This window comes from Anabas testudineus, chromosome 23, assembly GCF_900324465.2.
Source record: "Anabas testudineus chromosome 23, fAnaTes1.2, whole genome shotgun sequence".
In the NCBI taxonomy this organism is placed as follows: domain Eukaryota; kingdom Metazoa; phylum Chordata; class Actinopteri; order Anabantiformes; family Anabantidae; genus Anabas; species Anabas testudineus.
The window spans coordinates 12,603,307-12,623,034 of NC_046631.1; the positions used below are offsets into that span (position 1 = coordinate 12,603,307).

Consider the following 19,728-nt stretch of genomic DNA (forward strand, 5'->3'; position numbering starts at 1 on the left):
TCATGGGAGTTGGAGTTTCACGCGCAGTTTAGCAACCGGCTAACTACCAACTTCTCACTGGCTGTTTCTGACCACTGTCGCCTACAACTTCAGAATGCTAAACGGGCTACGTATAAATGGCGGAGAGCAATGACTGAGGAGTTTGATGAAGATGTGGTATTTGAGGTTAGTACATTTGGTGTTGTTCTAATTTGAAACTTGTACCAGGTGCTTTGTCATACCGCGGAGTTCCGAGCTAGCTAGCTATAACAGCCGTTTCGACTCAATTCATTAACGACAGGTCGTTAGCTTAGCAAGCTAGTGGGCTAGATTAACATAAACAGCCCTTTGCCCCGTTCCGCTGCACCGCCAACCCAAAATAAATCCACATATTTGGCTGTTTGCTAACTGTGTTTCTGCCAAGGAGCTTTGGTGGTCATGAGAGGAGCTGAGCCGAGCTAGTGTGCGCATTGTTGTTGGTGTTTCATCATTACTAGACTACTAGAGGTGGGGTGGGGAAGACCAGACCAGACCAGACCCAATGCGTCGGTTCTGATAAAAGACTTGCACACGTTGCTACATCAGGATAGTGACAACATGAGATGCGACTTCGTGTGACAATGCATGTGAGTAATACTTGAATGATTGCTGGGTACAGCAGAAATGCAGTGTGTAAAAACGGGGTAATAGCATTAAACTGAGATGCGGTTGTGTAGCTGTGAGGATGAAGCACCAGAACATAGCAGAGATGCTCAGAGATGTTTTCCCAGCAGCAGAGGATGAGAAGCTGGTTCCGACATCTTCTGGACAGATTGTAGCATGGGATGTTGTTTCCCTTCTTTGTTTATTTCATCATACATTTGTTTCTAAGCTGTCTTAGTTTAGAGTATGAAACATATTGGACTAACTCATGTTTTTATGTTTACTGTCTAATTTCTACTAGAATTCAGCCTTGAGAGGCTCAAAAGACAGTCCTGACGTCAGTATGAGTTGATGTACAGATTCACGTGTGAAGGCTTTTACAGCATTTCTCCCAGAATAGAAAAGTAATCTGCATGTAGGAGATTGGGGTTGTGGGTGAGGGTGGAGCCTCAACTTCAGATGATGAAGGAAAGTAGACCAGCTCAGCGTATCAGTGAAGCTCTTTCCTCGCTTATCAGAGCCAGGACAACTTTGGATTGACACTGGGGAAAAAAACTAGTTTCTCTTTCTCCACTTCTCCGTCTGTCACTCTCATCTAACATTCTTGAGCCCTTGCACAGTCTGACTCCCCGATTCTCATATTCTTTGCAGAACTCCCCTCTTTTCCAGTACCTGCATGATCTAGGGCACACAGACTTCGAGGCATGTCCAACAGCTTCACAGGAGGAGGAATATGGCAGACAAGAGGGAGATTTCTACTCTCCCGACGAAGATCCACAGAAGGCCTCAGTAAGTTCCCCCATCACCAAAGACATGACCTGTTTTGTTTAACTGCTCAATCAACATTAATCTAATTTAATCTGTTTTATATCAGCTTTACATCATTATTTCCAAGAGGCATTTCCAGCCACAGAATGCACATGAACAGGAACATAAAGCAGGCACTAAACACTAATCACTTTACACTGGACATATTTTAAATAAAAACCTTAAAATAAATCGCCTCAAGTTGCTGTTGTTTTGATTGCCAGTTACACCGGTCATACTAAAATAATAAAGGTGAATATTAATTGTTTTCTTGTTTAATTGACTAATTGGTACTTCTATAAAATGTCAGAGAATAGTGGAAAATTTAGCCCATCCTGAAAGAAAGGCAGTGTCTTCAGATTGCCTGTTTTTCCTGGCAAACAGTTAGGGATCCCAAAATGTTTTATTTCCTCTAATACAAGAGTAAGAAAACTAGGATACAGTACACTAGGGGTGTGCTTTAAAAACATTGAGGTTTGGGAAGACCTCAATCACAACCTTCATCACCACATTGCTAGTAACTTAATAATCTCAATTGTTTTTTAGGGCTCAACTGAATATCCTCCAAAACAAGACGTTTGAATGCGTGGAATTTTAGTTTTAGACCTTTGATTTATGGGTTAATTGAGAAACCGATCAGCAACTTAATCGACAATTAAAACAATCATCAGTTGATTTCTTAGATTTAACTAATCAGTTGAAAATCCAACTAAAACCCCATCGATCAAACTGACTGACTACAATGCAGCATCTCTATCCAGCATTGGTTGTTGTTTATATTTCAGTCTGTCTGTGTCCCTGACCCAAGCATGTGTGTGCGTGCGAGTGTCACTGTCACTGTTTGTCTCGTGCAGTCAGACAGAAAGTAATCAGTGTGACTATTGACACCAACGTGACACATACCCAATTAGCACACGGTCACACACAGGCCGTTACACGCTCTTGTTTATATGCTTCTCTTCGGTCAGTTGATATAAAATAGACATGGCAAGAAGGGCTCCCCAAACGCTGATACAGGTATTTTGTGTTGCATGTTTTGTACTCTCTAATCACGCACAGAAGATTCTTTTTTAGCATGAAAACCACTCCCTCTCGTGCATCTCTTGCCTGCTGTTGTAGCGATTTCAGAAGAGATAGCCCAAATGCGATTAGTGACACCACACTTAGCTTCTCTCTGACGTTCCTCCTGCCTCTGTGAGCATCTTCCTACTAACTGTGTCTGTCAGTTGTTTGTGCACCACCTTTTTTTCAGTGTATCTGCAAACACTTTTAATAGTATCGCCACTAATCTAGTTGATGACTGTAGTTTGAGTCTATCTGTGATTCAGTCGGACAAGTAATAAGTAATGCGCCCTGGGAAGCTCAACATCACATGACTCAGCCTCTCCTTGTTCTCCCCCTCCTCTCGCTACGGGAAACGATGCTGTGTTCATTCAGGAACTTTCTGTACATGTCATGCTTCCTCTCTGGTACACTGTTGTTCTAAGGAGTTAAGGAGGATGAGGGATTCAGATGAGACAGGAAAAGCCTGTGGGCCCTTTCTCTATGACCAGTTTCCTGGAGCTCTGATAAAGTCGGAGCCAAGACGAAACAGCATGTATAATAGATAGACCTGTTTACTTTTCATTACTGGTGAAAGATAATTTGTACATTTGTAGAATGTACAGGATGTGTAAGTAAACTTAATCTGATATTTTGCTTTTAAAATGAATCCCAAACTTATGCAGCAATGCTAAAGTTCAAATCCTCAGGCATCTGTGAATGAAATTACTTTGCACTCTCTCATATACATATATAGCTTCCTGTGAACATCACTGCTCTTGAAGTTAGTGGTGTTGAATGAGCCTAAATGAATAGAAGTGATAGTTAAACATGTGTCTCACACAGTCGGGCGTGAGACAAGAAGTTGTTATGAAGAATGTAGGGACATAGGATATTGGCAAGATGAAACGTGCTTAGTGTATGGCGACATTGCATTAACATATTATATAATCATATTTGCCTGGTTTAGTTCTCACTAGGTGTTTCTGCTGCACTTTGCAGCTCATTAAAACAATCACCAGGTGCAATATATTATGACATGTAGGCCTTGTTCAGTTATTTCAGTATGGTAACAGCTCTTAGGCAAATGAAGGATCATAACTGTTTAGTGGAGAGTAGCTTTTAACCCATGAACATAGGCCCAGTAGTGTCTCTTATACTTATTGATAGGGAGGCAAAAAATGTTTTTTATTGTTTTATTGACTTTTTTTTTTTCATGGACTTAATCATACAAAAAGTCAATTTTAACTTCCCAAAGTAAAGAATAATAGAATAGTATTTTAGCTTGACACAGCAAAAAGCACAAATTACTTATCACTTATGGTTCTACATACATGTTTGCCTGTGTTGAAAGTGCATTGTCTCACTTCGTAACCATCAGTCTGGAAGCTGGAGTTTTAGCTGTGTGACACCAACTGAATACTGATGAGCAAGAAGAGGACGGTCGGGGTATAAGCTTTACCGAGAGTATAGACATATGTGTGTTAATCCGTACAATGTTTACATAATCTCTGTGGAACTAGCAACACTGGAGAAACAGCTGAAGCAGAATTGTGGCCTACAGCCTGAGCGTGCACAGACACGGTTTTGGATGAGACTGAACACCAGTGTTGTGTGACTGCCCGATCCTAAAGCTCAGTCTCAATCAGTAATCAATACGACTGCAGCTTTTCAAAGAATGGCACTGTGAAAAGGGTCAGCGTGCAGGCTGCCCAGTCTGGATCAATGAGCACCACAGACTGACTGATAGATTACATGATGCTGGTTTCTGCAGGATTATCAGTAAAATAACGAAGCCCAGTCTCCACAGACACACAGATCTTTACAAATAAGTCCTATTTTTAACAAAGTATTCCAGCGATGCCACAAAACACTCTAAGCTGATTAATGAGTAGTAAATCCTATTCATGATTAGGTGTTACACAAGTTTGGGATTGTTCAGGCTCTTAGAGAAGCCTGAGGTTTGTCCTGCATTGAAATGCCAGTGCCCTTTGAAATGTGAAGCAGTCTGGAGATTGGATGTCTCACACTGTTTACAAAAGGGAGTCTCTGCTGTTGGGAAGCAGAGCGTGAAACAAAACAGAAATATGCGTTTTTGTGTAGTTTCTTCAGCAAAAGCACAAATTCTTTTCTAGACTAAAAGAAGTCCTGCATTCGGTCTGACCACCGTTTATTTTAAAAGGATAAAAGTTTGAGTTTTATTGATGCTGAAAATGTAAACGTTATAATTTCAAAGTAGGAATTCAGCGAATGAAGCTGTTATGTGGTTTTAGTGCCACAGTGGTACTATGTAGGACCCAGGAGTGAGTGCACAAACGCGCATTGCACTTATTGTTGTTGCCTGAAAGAGCGTGTCTCCTGGGATACTCCTTTTGACTGCGTGCATGTGATTATGCACAGTTGTTATTGGTTGTGTGATTCCTTGAAAATGTGCTCAAGGATAGAGGAAGCACACTAATGAAAGACTTACAGGTAAATAATATAATACATAAAATGAAAGTAATGATAAGCTGTGGATTAAACCTGCAATGGAGCCCTTACTTAATGGACGGAAATATAACCTTTACCCTGTGTGTGATTTGTAGAGAGGGCGATTATGGAGACTGGCTGAGGCCTTGTGGAGATGGAGCCCAATTCACCAGGCGTCTGCTTCTGGTAAACTGGAGCAGCAGCTGGTATGTAAAGGTACCAAATCCAACAACGTTAGTTTTATTTTAAAATCAGTTTTTTTTCATATTTTCATCTCTTCTTGCAGGACTGTGTGTTCGGCCAGTACTCCGTGAAGTGCATTCTGGACCAGGATGTGCTGCTGCAGGAGGATGTGGAACTGATTGAGCTGTTAGACCCGAGTCTGCTCACCCTCGGCTCCTCGCCCTCAGGCTCACCCAGCCGAGCGAGCACTCTGCCCAGACCAAGCCTCATCGCCAGGCCCTCCCTATGGTACATTGTTAGGAATAAATGCACACAGATGTAGAATGGATAGACGAGGTAATTGGATCACAAGAGAATATAATGCTTTCCAAAACAGAGCCATCACAAACTGAAGCTGCAATAGCCTAACTAATAATGGCGTTTTAAGATTAATCAATCCCTCTTTCACAATAGTTAAAAAGATTTTGGGGGTCGGGGGTTTGGAAATATTCTGTATTACTAGGTAAAGTTTTGTCATAATTTAATAAAAGTCATATTTTCGTTACTCTTCTCTCTCAGGGACATGGCAGGACTTGTCGGCCTGGCTGCAGTGCTGCTGGGTCTCTGCTCCGTATCTGAGGGCCTGTGGTCTCTGGCTGCGGCACCTTGGGGCCTGGCCCTTCTGGGCTGGGTGGGTTTGAGGGGGGTCACACTGTGGCGACAGGGTCACATGCAGAGAGACGTCCACGCCCGATCAACGCAGCTCCAGACTCTGGTCCACAACAGCAAAACTCTGACTGGCCTGTCTCGCAAAGCTCTGCGGCTGGTGCAGGAGACCGAGGTCATCTCCAGAGGGTTCACCCTGTAAGTGTGCTCGTTTTATATGCCCCTGCCTATCACCCAACCACAGAATGAAAGTGGGATTTCATATCTTTAACTGTGCTTGGTCAATTAAGTCCCTCCTTTGTCGGCAGTTTGTCTACAAATGTATTAATATTCATGTTACAGTAGCTTTAGCGCTGTCAGTAGAAGAACAAAAGATGAGCTTGAAATGGTTTGATATTGATATTTGTTCTCTTGATCGATAAATGGATCAATACTGTTTTCATGTCTGTATAAAAAATAAGAAGCCACAACTAGCTTAGCTTAGCATAAAAACTTGGACAAAAACACACCTACACTTTTGCCTTTGTTATGTTTAGGCCAGCTGTTTCCCCTTGTTTATAGTCGTTGTGCTAAGCTAACATGCTTTACTGTCCAGATGAGAGAGTGGTATCGGTTTTCTCATCCAATTTCCAGCAAGAAATCAAAATAGGACGTTTTCCAAAAAGTTGAATTATTCCTATAATGAGCCATCATTTAGTTGTAGTGTGGTGTTCATGTCTGTCGCAGTTTGTTTTGTCTCGTGCACCGTCTTTTGTCATGTGCTGTTTAGTGTTGTGTGTGCCCCCCTGCCTTTTTGGGACGTCTCCACAGTTGTATCACATTTCACTTGTCAAGTTTGCTCGACAGGGTGAGTGCGGCCAGCTCATTTAGCAGGGCCGGACCGGGGTCGGTGCCACGTGGACATCAGCTGATCGGACTGAGGAAAACCCTGTACCGTGCGCTCCGGTCAGCCTTCAGAGCCTCACGTAGAGCCACCTGTCACATGCTCAAGGCATATCCTTTACCTTTTAAAGAGTGAATCATTCAGTTTGTTTGAGTTAATGTTATAAGTAACACAGAGTGCATCAGTTCACACTGACTTTTGATTTACACTTTCAGCTGTGTTCACACCCTCCTCCTCTTTCTTGTTTTTGGACTACTAAAAAGCAGTCACTATCATTTAATGCTTAAATTTGCCTTTTCGTCAAATGGAAGTTATACTTGGAGGGGGGAATGTTGTGTTACAGGCTTTGAACATTATGTCGCAGTTTTACTGTGTTGTCTTTAACTCCTCCCAACGTTCCCTCTGAACTCTGAGATTGATAATGTGACCAACTACGTGTCTGCGGTGCCTCTGAAGGAGCTGGGCCTCGGCCTGGGAATCGAGCACCTGGGTGATGAGCAGGCCCAGGAGCTGACAGACGACTACAGCCTGCCTGCCCTGAAGGTAAACCTGGGTGCAGGTAGAAAAATCACAGGGGATGGATTGTGAAAGGAAAGATGAAGGGGTTACAACAGGTACAGTTTCACAACACATTCCTGCAATGATATAGTGAATCCCCTGCTTTATTTTTTAGCTTGTCTTAAAGTAATACGCAACATAAAATCTGCGTATTCTGTTCTTAAACCCAGCGTAGCTCCATGTAGCTGCACAGTTTGTATAAAACTCCACAGAGAAAGTTGTTTGTCCTCCTGCAGATGCTGTTCCAGCTGTGGGTGGGACAAAGCTCTGAATGTTTCCGTCGCATGGCCCTGCTCCTCTCACCACGACGAATAGAAGAACCAGAAGAAATTGAACCGAAAGCTGAAACCTCCCCTCATCCTCCACCCCCGCTCCACCGATCCATTGCCGCAGTGACTGAGCCCCTCCATCACGCTCTGGCCAGCTGCCTCTGCGAAGTGCAGCGCAGCTACGACTTCCACAGACACTTTGAGACCCAGCCGAGGACGACAGGCTCCGACAGGACTGTACGAGCCAGGGAGAAATGCAGAGAGCTCAACACCTTGCACACCTCCATCCGAAGCCTGCAGCTGCACCTTAAGGCTCTCCTCAGCGAGTGAGACACACAGACACACACACACTCACAAACACACGGAAAGCCCAGAGTGGCCTCATTCTACACCCACCTTAATATAAGACTGACTGGGCAGTAGGGGTCATGACACCAGCACAGGAATAATGCAGAAACCTCACAAAACAACAATATAGCAAGCACAGTTTGAAGGGTGAATGAAAAGTAAGAAAGATATATAACTCAGCAAACATTAGATGTAAGCTGTATGAACATGATTTTATATCTTTCAAAATATAAGAAGCCCTGGTGCTGCAACATCTCTGGGATCTTTAGTGCATGTCATTACTTATATTCCCTCAAATTAATTTATATAAAAAAACTAAATATGATAAGGAGACGGAAAGATTATTAAGGGATTTCCATGAAGTAGTTCAGCACAGCGAATCCAAGTAAAGGCTGTTCCCTCTACAGTTTATCTTATACTTGTAGAAATAACAAGGGAATTAATGAAGATTTAAAAGAGCAGATTAGTTACAGAAAGATTTGTAAAAACTACAAAGGATTGAGGAAAAGGCATTAAACTGTACGTAGAGGATTTTCCTAATATTTGATAAATACTTAACTACCATTTACTTCTCTTAAATCTTTGATTTTATGAATGTCCACTTTTGTAACATTCCTCCTCCTACTCCTTTCTGGTATCGTTAGAATGATCATCCTGGAGGACGACCTGGAGAAAATGATGGTCTCCAAGGAACCGGCAGAGTTGACATGCGAGGGTTACCAGGACCTCAGTGACCGGCTACATCAGCTACAGCCGCACATGCAGGCCAGCTCCGGCTGCTGGGAGGACACCATCAGCCAGGTGGAGCACATGCTGAGAAGGGCCAATGTCTGCCCTGGTGAGGTTAAACATCACTCTGAATGTCCTCAAAGTAACAATACAGACATTTTAACTGCAGAAACATTAGTAGTTTAATATCCATATATGCTCCTAAATAGGCCGTTTAAGGTAAAATAACAACAATAACAAAACAAACAGCACAACAGAACAGAGACGCCCCCTCTTTAGTTGTGCATTGGTTTCCAGAATTACAGTGGTCTATTCTTAGCACAGACTTCCTCCTTCCTTTACCATGAGTCAAGACTATTGCCAGTTAGGGAGGAAGTAGCTCCTGAAAATGTGGGACAACAAACCCACCACAGCAATTAGGCTCCAGGACAGCATTGTTGATGTGATTGTTCCTCCATCGCTTCAGGTAATGCTGATGGTGTGGAGCAGTGTGGTACTCCTGTGTCCGAAATTCCTGCTCCTCCTCCATCGTACCCCTTGATCCTGGACAGAGACCCTGTGCCAGAAGAGCTGGTAAGATCAAAAGTCAAAATGACCTCACCACAGTCTGCGTTTCAATTAACAAGCAAAAAGCATTAATAAACTCCACTGTTTCATTTCACCAGGAGTGGGAGGCCTATGTGTCTGACTCAGACTCTGATGGTGAAGGCAGAGGCTCTTGGACTGACATGTTGTCACCAGAGGAGCGGGAACGTCAGCGCAGGGAGAGGGAGGAGTCCCGTCACGTCCTGTCTGAGCTCAAAGCTGTCCTGGGTTTCCGTGCCTCAGAGGGAGAGAGGATGAAGAGGAAGCAGCTGCTCTTCAACGACCAAGGTCTGCACTGCTATCATTCATATTCTTAGAGTGAGGCTGGTTTTAGCTGGAACAGCGGGGCCTATGTTTCTACTGGTTCTAAGGATGATCATAAAGTTACGAGAATGCACCGTGATAAATACTACAGCATGTCTGGGGGGGTGGGGGGGTTCATACACAAACAGTTTATAGTATAGTAATACACCGTAGTTGGTTATATTGTATATGTTAAACAACACTCATCTAGTTTATCATTTTCCTAGCAACCATTTAAAGAATGTGTAAGATATACTTAGGTTCACTTTTCCTGAGTCAGTCCCTTAAGTTCTTCATCAGCAATGTCACCAGCTCATCACCGTCATGTGTGACGTGCTGTCCTACAATGTGGGGATCGCCCTGACTGTAGGATTCAACAATCACACCTGTTGGTGAACAAAAGGGCCTCAATCATGAAATGAAATGCTTGTGCTCTTGTTTAATTACTAATTAAACTCTGCTGTTCCTCTTTCCTGCAGCTGCTGTGGCGCCCTCAGCTTGTAGTGAGAGTTCAGATTTTGCTGCAGAGCCGTCAGATGCACCAGCCTCTCTGGGACCAGTAGAAACCAGTGACGGAGAAAGAAACCACCTATCAGAGAGCTCTGCAGGAAAAGAAGGGGAAGGAAAAGATGGCAGGGTGAGGCCTGACCCGTCCACAGAGCCGGTGACAGAGTTCAGCTGTGGTTTGGAGGCACAGGGAGGGGACTTGGGAGGCTGTTCGGTCTGCACCAGAGGAGGAGGGGGAGCATCTGAGCTGCACCAATATGACGGGGTTGTGGAGGAGGGGCAGTCTCAGAACGGCCTGGACTGTTTCCTGAAGCTTAAAGTTCCAGCTGTCTCTGTGATGGACAGACTGACGGAGCTCCACGGCTCGGAGGCGCTCAGCTTCAGCTCCGCCCTCGCGGCGCAGGTGGCGGCTCGCTCTCACTCGCTCGTCAACATGGAGGAGCAGACGTTTGGAGACGACGAGGAGGACGATGAAGAGGGGGAGAGCGACGGACTAACACCTGAGAAGGACTCGAAATGAAAGTTGCTGCTTTAACTGAGCACTGAGCACAGACTGTATTTATGTCTGGTTGTCTTTTATCAGTGGGTCTGTGTTACATCTTTACTGTTTGTGGTGTGGAGATACTTCACACTTACAGTACTCTCCTCTCTGTCGTCCATCCGTCCATGTTACTGTGCATTACCCACAATTCTTAGTGCTGTTTTGCTGTTCAAACTCAGGTACCAGAACCACTAAAACAAAACACAACTTCACAGTGTTGAGGTCAGACGACCAGAATGTCTACGGTTCACGCAGTGTAAAGTTAGTAGATGTGGAAACAAAGATTGTAGGAAACAAACGACGGACCTAATACATGGAAATGTGTAAGAGAAAACCGTTTAAATAGCAGCTGTTTCACTTCAAGCTGAGTTACAGGATGCTGTGACATAGGTGTGTTCAGATAGAACTTGATGTTAGGAGATGGAAATTTAGTGGAACAAACTGAGACAAAGACAAAAAGAATCGAAGAATCAAATACTGTCTGTAAAGTTCCAACTTCGACTCCTCTGTAGTGTTAAATTTGCCCTCAGATTACAGATTACTACTGATATAAGTCTGAATGGTTGGCCACATTACCTCCAAGCAGTTGTTAAAGAATTATTCAAATGTTTTACTGAAGAAAAAGTACTATGTAAAAGTCCTGCATTCATAATTAATATTGTCAGCAAAATGTAGTTAAAGTATCAAAAAATAAAAGTATTCATAATGTATGAAGTGTTAAATTTAATTATCAAACAACATCAACATATTGATTTTAAATTCCATTAGTTTTTAAATTTAGTATTTTTATCAGTTAACTAACATAATTAGCTTCAAATATTTTTTATTTTGAGTCTAAACATTTACTTTACATACATAACCATAATCCTTTTATGTAAACTTTTCCTATTTACAGTGATACAGTGATGAGCACTGTTCATTAATATAATTCTACTATCACAGGATATTACTTCAAACTAATTTACGCTCATCACGTGTATGTGAAACGAGGTGAGACACATGAACTCACTCGCCTCCTTCACTTTGCTCCAAAGGTCAACCTGATCCAACTTTATGGTTCCTGGACGTTATCTTTACAGCCCTAACTAAGTTATTCCGCATCCTGTTCTACTTTTAGTACGTTTTGGTGCCGCTGCACCTTCAGCGATCAAACTCCACTTTAGAATCAAGATGAGACGACGTGAACCAGTGAATGATACAAGATTTGGTTCTGTCTGAACACACCTTACAGCAAAAGACTGAGTCAGCTGACCTTAATTCTTATAGGACAGGACACACACACACACACACACACAGCACTCTGCAAGAAGAGGAAGTGTAAATCTATTTTTACTGTCTGCGCTTTATTTCTGTCCGGCCATTTCTTCTCCTGTCCATCTCTCCACACTGCCATCGGACACAGTGGAGTAACAGGGACATGTAGCTGAACGTACATTCACAGTCTGTCGTGTTTGGACCATATTGTGCGACGTAGGAGCTGTCGATAAAGACGCATCTGTGTTTACAGAGCAACACTCAGAGAAAAGGTTAGGAAGCTTTGACACATGAATTCACTGAACTGTGCTGCTGTGAGGTTTAAATTTAAATATCTGTACAGAAATGAAAGGAGCTGAAATTATTCTCATAACTCTGTGTTTCATATGAAGTTGCTGTGAGACAGTCTCCACCTTCTCTGTCTGTCCTGTCACCATGTCTGCCTTGGCCTGCTCCCCCCACCCTCCCTCGGGGTGAGGTCTACCCCCTCCTGCATTTTCCACCATGAAATAAAAAACCACTCTCTTCGGTGTATCCTGAAGTCTTTCCTGACGTTACATCCCGCTCATGTTTCACAGCCTCTGATGCCGGAGGTAAAGAAACAGGTTCGGTGGGTTATTTGATACGTGTTGTGGGATTTTACATTTGTCCGACTCACAACAGCTGCTGCTCCCCTTTTAAGCTGCTCCTGCATTTGGAGGTTTTCATTCAGACCTGCAGCAAAAGAAACTCAAAGTGTATTTAATGATCGTGCATGAGGACAATTCTTAATAACTTTACAGGTAATTTAGATTTATCTGATACTTGTAGCTACTTTTAGATCCAGACAGAAAATCATACAATAAATCAATCATATATTACAATAAATCTTTAAATTTTCCAATATAACCTTTTCACATGGTTTCATTTTAGTTAAGGCCAAATAGGTATATTTGACAAATATTTGATTAAAAAAAGCAAAGAGAAGAGAAAAGTCCAAAACATATTTAACAAAAATTACATTTTCTGTGGCAGAGCTCATTTTACTACATAACTACTTTTGTATTTTTAAACTTATCTTATTTGTATCTGCATCTGCAAATTAACTAAAGCAGTCAAAATAAATAAACAAAATAAAAATACTTATCTCCAGTATTTGAGTAAATATACTGAGCTGTTACCTTGTTACCTCAGTGAAAACATATATTAATGTTCTTTTAGGTTGTTTCCTGTGCTGACTTTGCCATCTAGTGGTGACTTTTGTCAGGAGTCACAATGTTAAAGGTCCTTTTGCTTTCAGAGGTGGCACAAACTCAATTATCACAATGTAGAAGTACCACTTCAACTTCTTCACTCAAGTTATTAAAATTATTAACTTAATGTAAGTGTCTTAAATTGTACTGAACTTGATGCTGTTGACAAGGTTTGTCCATAATAAAACATCATAATGTTACACCTTTAAAAGTAACTAGTAACTGTACAAAATAGAAATACTCAAAGTACATATACCTCAGAATAAACCTACTGAGACACTTCCCACCTCTGTCTAATTTAAATAATAAACTGTGTTTCTAAGGATCTTTCCACATAAATACTATATAACATAATTTGTTTACAGTAACCTGTAAAAGATGCTGATCATTCAAACCGTTTTAAATGAATCAGTACAGATTATCTGTGTATTTATATCTCACCAGGCTCCTCATTAGGCTCCAGCTCTGCTTCAGCTGATTGAGCAGGTTTACTGCGTGTAGCCTTCAAGTGCTTCCACTAACCTCTGATTATACAAAACACGTTTACAGGTTATGCCAGCCATCAAACGTTTTAACTCTTAGTGACCTTTAAAAAAATATATATATATTCAAATATCACTTTCCAATATTTTGTGTCTATTTTTGCTTGTTTTTAAACTATTTTCGGTCATTTTAGAGCTGAAACTGTGCTCACATTGTGTCTCATTATGATTGTTTTCTGCATTTATTTATTTTGTTTTAATATTCTTGTTCCTAGTTGACAAATGAAAAGACAATTCAACTTAGATTTTAGGGTGTAAATATAACACATGGTATTCTTTGTAAATTGTCTTATTTTGTGTTTGTTCTTGGATATTTAACCTGTTTTTGCACTTGTAGTTCTCTGTGTCTTGTTGTGGCTGTTTGGTAGATCTTTGATTGGCCCACAGAATAAGAAATAAGACACTTTATTGTCATTGTTAATAGAGTAAAGAACAATACTCTTATTAAAACTATTGCTGCCGATTTTAAAAAGTCCAATAAATCCGACAGTCCCTAAAGGCATCGTCAGCAGCAGCGCTCCCACAGTTCCTTGCGCTTCCCTTTCCAAGCAGCCATGCCAGCAGCGGCTCCTGCGAAAATGGCGGACGTAGTTGCGGAGAAAGTAACGGACCAGAAACCAGTCTGTGATCCGGACGGGGAGGCGGACGACAAGGAAGAGACCGACCCGGTGGAGGAGACGGCGAAAAAGAAGAAGAAAAAGAAGAAGAAGACAAAGTCTGCGACGACAGGTGAGGCTGCCCCCAGTAGCTACGTGCTAACATGCTAACGGGGCTAATGTTAGCCGCAGTTAGCAACGATAAAGACGGAAATCTCGGGAACGTTCCTTCAAAATAAAATGTTTTCTCCGGCTATTAATTTAATTAATCATTAACTTTTATTTGTATTTAGTTTTGCAGGTTGGCAGGGTCATTGAGAATAACCTTGGCAATCTTTTAGAGGTAGATACCTCTCTCTAATAGGTTATAAACGTATATGGTAAGAATTAATGAAGGTAATTTATCTAAATTTAGTGTTTATGCTGGTTTATTATGTTGACTCATGTTTACCTGTTTCCTGTGGGTAAATTATTAAATGTTTAAGTCTAATATTACACACATAGTGTGTGCAGCCACCAAGTGAGCCTTTTTTTTTTTTTTTTTTTAGAGATTTTTCTAAGATCGTACTTGTGAAAATTGCAAATTAAAGCAATGAGTTTTGTATTGTTTATTTTGAAAGTCGCACCGGAAGCCCAGCGGTGTAACGCGTGTCTACCTGCTGCTCGTTAGCTGAGCAGCTGTGTCGCCTGTCAGGCCTCGAAACACGACGAGCTGCAGTCAGAACCACGTCCAGAAACAGGGTCATTTAACACGTCGGTACTCAGAGCACATGTCATCCCTTTTTTACTTAGATATAACACTATCTCGATGTGGTCTAACCCCTCCCTTTAACTGTTTTTCTCACAAACTGTGCTGAGCCTCAGCCAAGTTTTTCCTGTTTCGTAATTGCTCCTGTGCCAGAGTTGTTATGTAAGAAAGAAAGAGCAGAGGATCATTTGGTTAACAAATAAAAGCCACATACAAACATCAAGAACCCTTTGTCACCTGTATCCTCCTCAAACCAGACTGTTACACTAGAATAACAGAAAAACAAATCCCCCAAACACGTGGGTTTATAGGTGCTCTGATAATTAATTTTTAATAAGTAAATTCTTTAACTCAGTGTTTAAATGGTGTTTACCTGAATGCCTGTTCGTTTTAATTACAACAGTAAATTTTACCAATGAGAATACCTATAAGATCGATGTGACAGAAAAAGCTACCAGTGTTGACTAATTATAAAACGTTCAGATATAATGTAATGGTGAAACTTGCTGATGGGTTACAGCCAAGCAGAACTTCACAGAAGATTGTACTGATTTAAGGTAAATGTCTCTTTGTACAACCTGTTTCTCCAGGTTTCAAGAACAAATGTGTTTCATTTTCTTTAAAGAATCTTTATTATTATTTTTCTACCCTGTTCTATGAGGTGATGTCAATGTAAAATGAATGTTTTTACTGCTCTTGCTTCATCAGACTTCACCTGACTTTCAACAACTGTGTCTGGCTTGGGGTTTATTTTTTTATTTATTTTTTTATTGTTTTGTTATTGTTGTTTGCTGATTTTGAAAAGTGAGACAGGTGCTAAAGTAACCAGATTACAGACGGCTTTCTAGATTAAGCTGATTTCTGACAGGAAACCTAGTTTCCATAATCAGGGTAGGGGATTAAAGGAACCTGATTTTCCCAGGTATGTTTCTTCTGGACTCCTGATTTCGCCACCACACATATTTGTAACTACATTTCCAATGATTTTTTTTTTCTTTTTTTTTGACCAGAGCACATGTGATCATAAAAACTCGCGACTCTGATACTTTCAAAGGCCCGTAGACGTCTAAAAAAATAAATAAATATCACTTTTCACAGTGTAGTTTCAATTCGGTTTGCACAGTGAAAATGAGCGTTATATATCTCTGTGTATATTATGTGTCTCTCAGTGCATGCAAACTTGTTCCTAGATTACCTGAGACGTGATTTCGCTGAGTAACCTGGTTACATAAGTGCATGTAAACATTCAGTGACACTGTTGATACTGTCGTTATCTACATAATGGTAAACAGCAATTATATCCCCAGCTTAAGCGTAACACTAAAGCAGACTGGAAACTGTGACCAATCCATCTGATCAATTCCATAGTCGGTTATATTTGTTATCTCTCACCTGGCTTCCAGCATTTTAATCCTTTATCCACTGATTGCTGTACGGGACATTTCAGCTGCGTTCATTTATTGATCATTGTTCTGTATCAGTAAACCTGCTCTTGGCTGCTGCAGGCACTGAGGCGGAGGTGAACGGAGTGGCTGAAGTTACCAAACAGTTGGAGAAGCAGGTGATAGAAGACAAAGAGAAGGAGGATGGAGAGGAAGGTGATTGTCTAACACAGGATGATGGCTCATTTTCTGTTTGTAAGTCATCACATGTAAACATTACAGTTGGAAGTCAGGTGTAACAAGAGTGTCTCTGCTCCCACAGATGTAGAAGATGGTGAAAACTCGGCAGAGAAAAAGAAGAAGAAGAAAAAGAAGAAGAAGGGACGTAAGTCGAACACATGGACGCGAACAGATGCAGCATTTCATCCAGATTAAATGGAGATTTAGACAAACAGCATTTCTGGAGCAACCTGAACAGGCTTTGCTGCTGTCACCAGTTTTTGAATCCAGTTCTATCTTTTCTTTTCAGCCAAATCACAAACGGATCCCCCTTCTGTGCCCATCTGTGAGTTGTACCCAAACGGTGTATACCCCATCGGACAGGAGTGTGAATACCCCACTTTACAGGACGGGTAAGGACGCTTAGAGGCAGTGTTACCAGCTTTAAAAATGAGTGAATGGGTTTATCATGCTGTCTAAATGTGAATTTCAGCAGTTGTGTTTAAACAGTAGTTTTGGTATTTGTCTACATTTGTGCACTGTAGGCTTCTGTGCAGATGAACTCATCGACCCTGGTCAGATTACCCAACCCAGACCATGAATCAGGAGCATTGTTGTTGTAAAACCAGTTCCTGGGTGCAGTGTTAACATGTTCTGCCTGGAGTTATTTGACTTTTTATTTCAGATGGCTCCACTTCTAATAAAACAGATTTCTTGCTTTAAGGCCTATAATAAAACTTCTGTTTTGTTGTCCTCCCAGTCGCAGTGCAGCATGGCGTATGTCCAATGAGGAGAAGCGGGTGCTGGATAAAGCCAACGAGGAGGTGTGGAACGACTTCAGACAGGCAGCCGAGGCCCACAGACAGGTCCGCCAGCATGTCCGCAGCTTCCTGAAACCGGGCATGACCATGATTGAAATCTGGTGAGGAGGCTACAAGACTTTATTAATGTTGACATATGCAGCTGTTTAAGACTAGACCAGAAGTTTTTGAAGTGAGGTGACGGAGACTCTGGTGGGTTATTGTGATTTGTACATGATGCACACATTTCCTTAAATCACAAACTTGACTGAGAACAATCAAGATTTTAACTATTCTCCAGAATCATATTAAATCAGCGATGCTTTCTGTAAATTTATCTGTAAACTGTGAAACAAAAGCTGCTAATGTTTAACTAAGCTCACTTATAATGGTAACATGTGCAGTATAGGAGAGGCCCACAGGGTTAGGATGCTGCTCCTCTGCTGAATCATATTCAACAGTTCTCATGTTCCCTGCCTCCCATCTCTCCGCAGCGAGCGCCTGGAGGACTGTTCTCGTAAGCTGATAAAGGAGAACGGGTTAAATGCCGGCCTGGCCTTTCCCACCGGCTGCTCCCTGAACCATTGTGCTGCCCACTACACTCCCAACGCCGGAGACCCCACTGTCCTGCAGTATGATGACGTCTGCAAGATCGACTTCGGCACACACATCAACGGTAGCACATCAACAGCTGCTTCAATTATTTTTCTTACTGACATTGAAAATCGATGCGTTATTTAATTTAAATCGAGTAAAACCATTTACCATAGCTGGGAAGTGAAGCACAAGTAGTGTTAACACTGTTTGTCTATAGTTACTGCTACTTAAATTTGTAGGCTGCAGGGTTTCTGTTGAGTGTACTAAATAGTATTTAAGACCTGTTTAATACCATATAAATACAAATTATTACTCATTTCATGGTCAAATTGGTCAAAGAACTACCTACTTGTTATATTAAACTTAAAGTGGAGTCACTAATTAAAATGACTCTAAGTAGGATTATTGCTAACATTACTGTGTACAGCAGGCAAGATGTTTTTAAGACGTTTGTAAATGTTAAACTTTCTGAATTCAACATAAACATTCATTAAAATAATACCTTCTCCTGTTGTGTGTCTGTTCACAGGACGAATCATTGACTGTGCCTTCACTGTCACATTTAATCCAAAGTACGACAAGCTGCTGGAGGCTGTGAGAGAAGCCACCAATACAGGAATCAAAGTACGGCTTCAACCTACACACACACACACACACACACACACACACACACACACACACACACACACACACACACACACACACACACACACACACACAGAGCCCTCTTGCATGTTTGGATCTGCAGTTGATGTTTCTTTCTCTGTTTGATGCAGTGCGCCGGCATTGACGTCCGCCTGTGTGATGTTGGAGAGGCGATTCAAGAGGTGATGGAGTCCTACGAGGTTGAACTTGATGGCAAAACATACCAAGGTACATTTTCACCCGTAGGAAGTTGAAGGTGCAGAAAAGTTCATCCCTTAAATACAGCTGTGACTTTTATTGTAATATAAAAATGTTTCAGTGCTTCTAGAATCACATTTGATCTAATGGGGATACAAGTTAATATATAAAACTTCATGAAATTAAATTAATCTTAGTAGTTTTATTTATCTGCACATTTGTGAAACCTGCTTTATCTTATTTTTATTTATTTATTTATTTTTTCCTCCTCCAGTGAAGCCAATCCGAAACCTGAACGGCCACTCGATCGGTCAGTACAGAATACACGCTGGGAAGACGGTGCCAATCGTAAAAGGAGGAGAAGCAACGAAAATGGAGGTGAGTTAATGGAAACAATTACTGTTCTTTAAGTTTGTCTCAATAGTAACGATTTATTTATTTCTTGTCTGTTCTTATAGTTACTAATAAAGATTCTTTTTCACAATAAAGCTACAGATGATATAAATTTAAAGTTCCTTGCCTATTAACACAGAACCCCATCATTGACTGTTGTTGAACTTTTAAATTTACCGTCACTCTTGTTGTTGTGTTCACTCTGCAGGAAGGAGAAGTTTATGCCATCGAGACGTTCGGCAGCACAGGGAAAGGTGTGGTCCATGATGACATGGAGTGCTCTCATTACATGAAGAATTTTGATGTCGGCCACGTCCCCATCAGGTGAGAGTTTACAACCTGACATACACTCACTGGCCACTTCATTAGGTACACCTGTACAGTGTTGTGTACATGGTTCTAATTTCTCAGTTTTTAAGTTGAAACTGTCAAAAAGGTGGTCGTTCTGTTTATTATTGAGCTCATATATTATGTTGAAAGGTGTTTCTAATGTTGTGGCCATTCTGTTTATCTAAATGAGGTGTCTAAAACACATACCTAATTAAGTGTAGAGTGAGTGTAAACTGAACCAACTTAGTAGGCTAGGAAAGGTCAATGGAGGAAAACCAGCTCGGGGATACTCTAAACCAGGGA

The 19,728-nt window shown here is 41.4% G+C and overlaps 2 protein-coding genes across 5 annotated transcripts in view; both read left to right on the forward strand.

The window, feature by feature from the left end:
* vezt (vezatin, adherens junctions transmembrane protein) lies at positions 1–14,217 on the forward strand. 4 transcript variants are annotated; one of them, XR_003298923.1, is made up of 13 exons: positions 1–165; positions 1,273–1,410; positions 5,055–5,144; positions 5,225–5,409; positions 5,680–5,964; positions 6,601–6,759; positions 7,045–7,192; positions 7,444–7,802; positions 8,469–8,662; positions 9,020–9,126; positions 9,219–9,426; positions 9,921–12,336; positions 14,008–14,217. XR_003298923.1 is itself a non-coding variant. In XM_026362465.1 (12 exons), exons 1-12 carry the CDS (start codon positions 130–132, stop codon positions 10,466–10,468), a joined length of 2,445 nt encoding a protein of 814 aa, XP_026218250.1. In that variant the 5' UTR covers positions 2–129; the 3' UTR covers positions 10,469–12,275. The 4 variants fall into 4 exon arrangements, 2 of the variants coding, with proteins under 2 accessions (XP_026218250.1, XP_026218251.1); XR_003298924.1 differs by lacking the exon at positions 14,008–14,217 and having other exon boundaries at positions 9,921–12,015; positions 12,136–12,275; XM_026362465.1 differs by lacking the exon at positions 14,008–14,217 and having other exon boundaries at positions 2–165; positions 6,613–6,759; positions 9,921–12,275.
* LOC113163668 (methionine aminopeptidase 2-like) overlaps positions 14,048–19,728 on the forward strand; it is a 6,743-nt gene continuing 1,062 nt past the window's right edge. The window contains exons 1-10 of the mRNA XM_026362471.1: positions 14,048–14,246; positions 16,367–16,459; positions 16,566–16,628; positions 16,773–16,875; positions 17,223–17,384; positions 17,757–17,938; positions 18,389–18,483; positions 18,636–18,732; positions 18,977–19,080; positions 19,304–19,419. Coding sequence (XP_026218256.1) covers positions 14,072–14,246; positions 16,367–16,459; positions 16,566–16,628; positions 16,773–16,875; positions 17,223–17,384; positions 17,757–17,938; positions 18,389–18,483; positions 18,636–18,732; positions 18,977–19,080; positions 19,304–19,419 — 1,190 coding nt within the window. The 5' untranslated portion in view covers positions 14,048–14,071. The remainder of the gene's footprint in view (positions 14,247–16,366; positions 16,460–16,565; positions 16,629–16,772; positions 16,876–17,222; positions 17,385–17,756; positions 17,939–18,388; positions 18,484–18,635; positions 18,733–18,976; positions 19,081–19,303; positions 19,420–19,728) is intronic.

Coding starts and splice junctions, on each gene's coding strand:
- vezt (XM_026362465.1), top strand. CDS start 130: ATGACTGAGGAGTTTGATGAAGATGTGGTATTTGAG. Junction 5,965..6,612: donor ATCTCCAGAGGGTTCACCCT/GTAAGTGTGCTC, acceptor TTTGCTCGACAG/GGTGAGTGCGGCCAGCTCAT. Junction 9,127..9,218: donor ACCCTGTGCCAGAAGAGCTG/GTAAGATCAAAA, acceptor TCATTTCACCAG/GAGTGGGAGGCCTATGTGTC.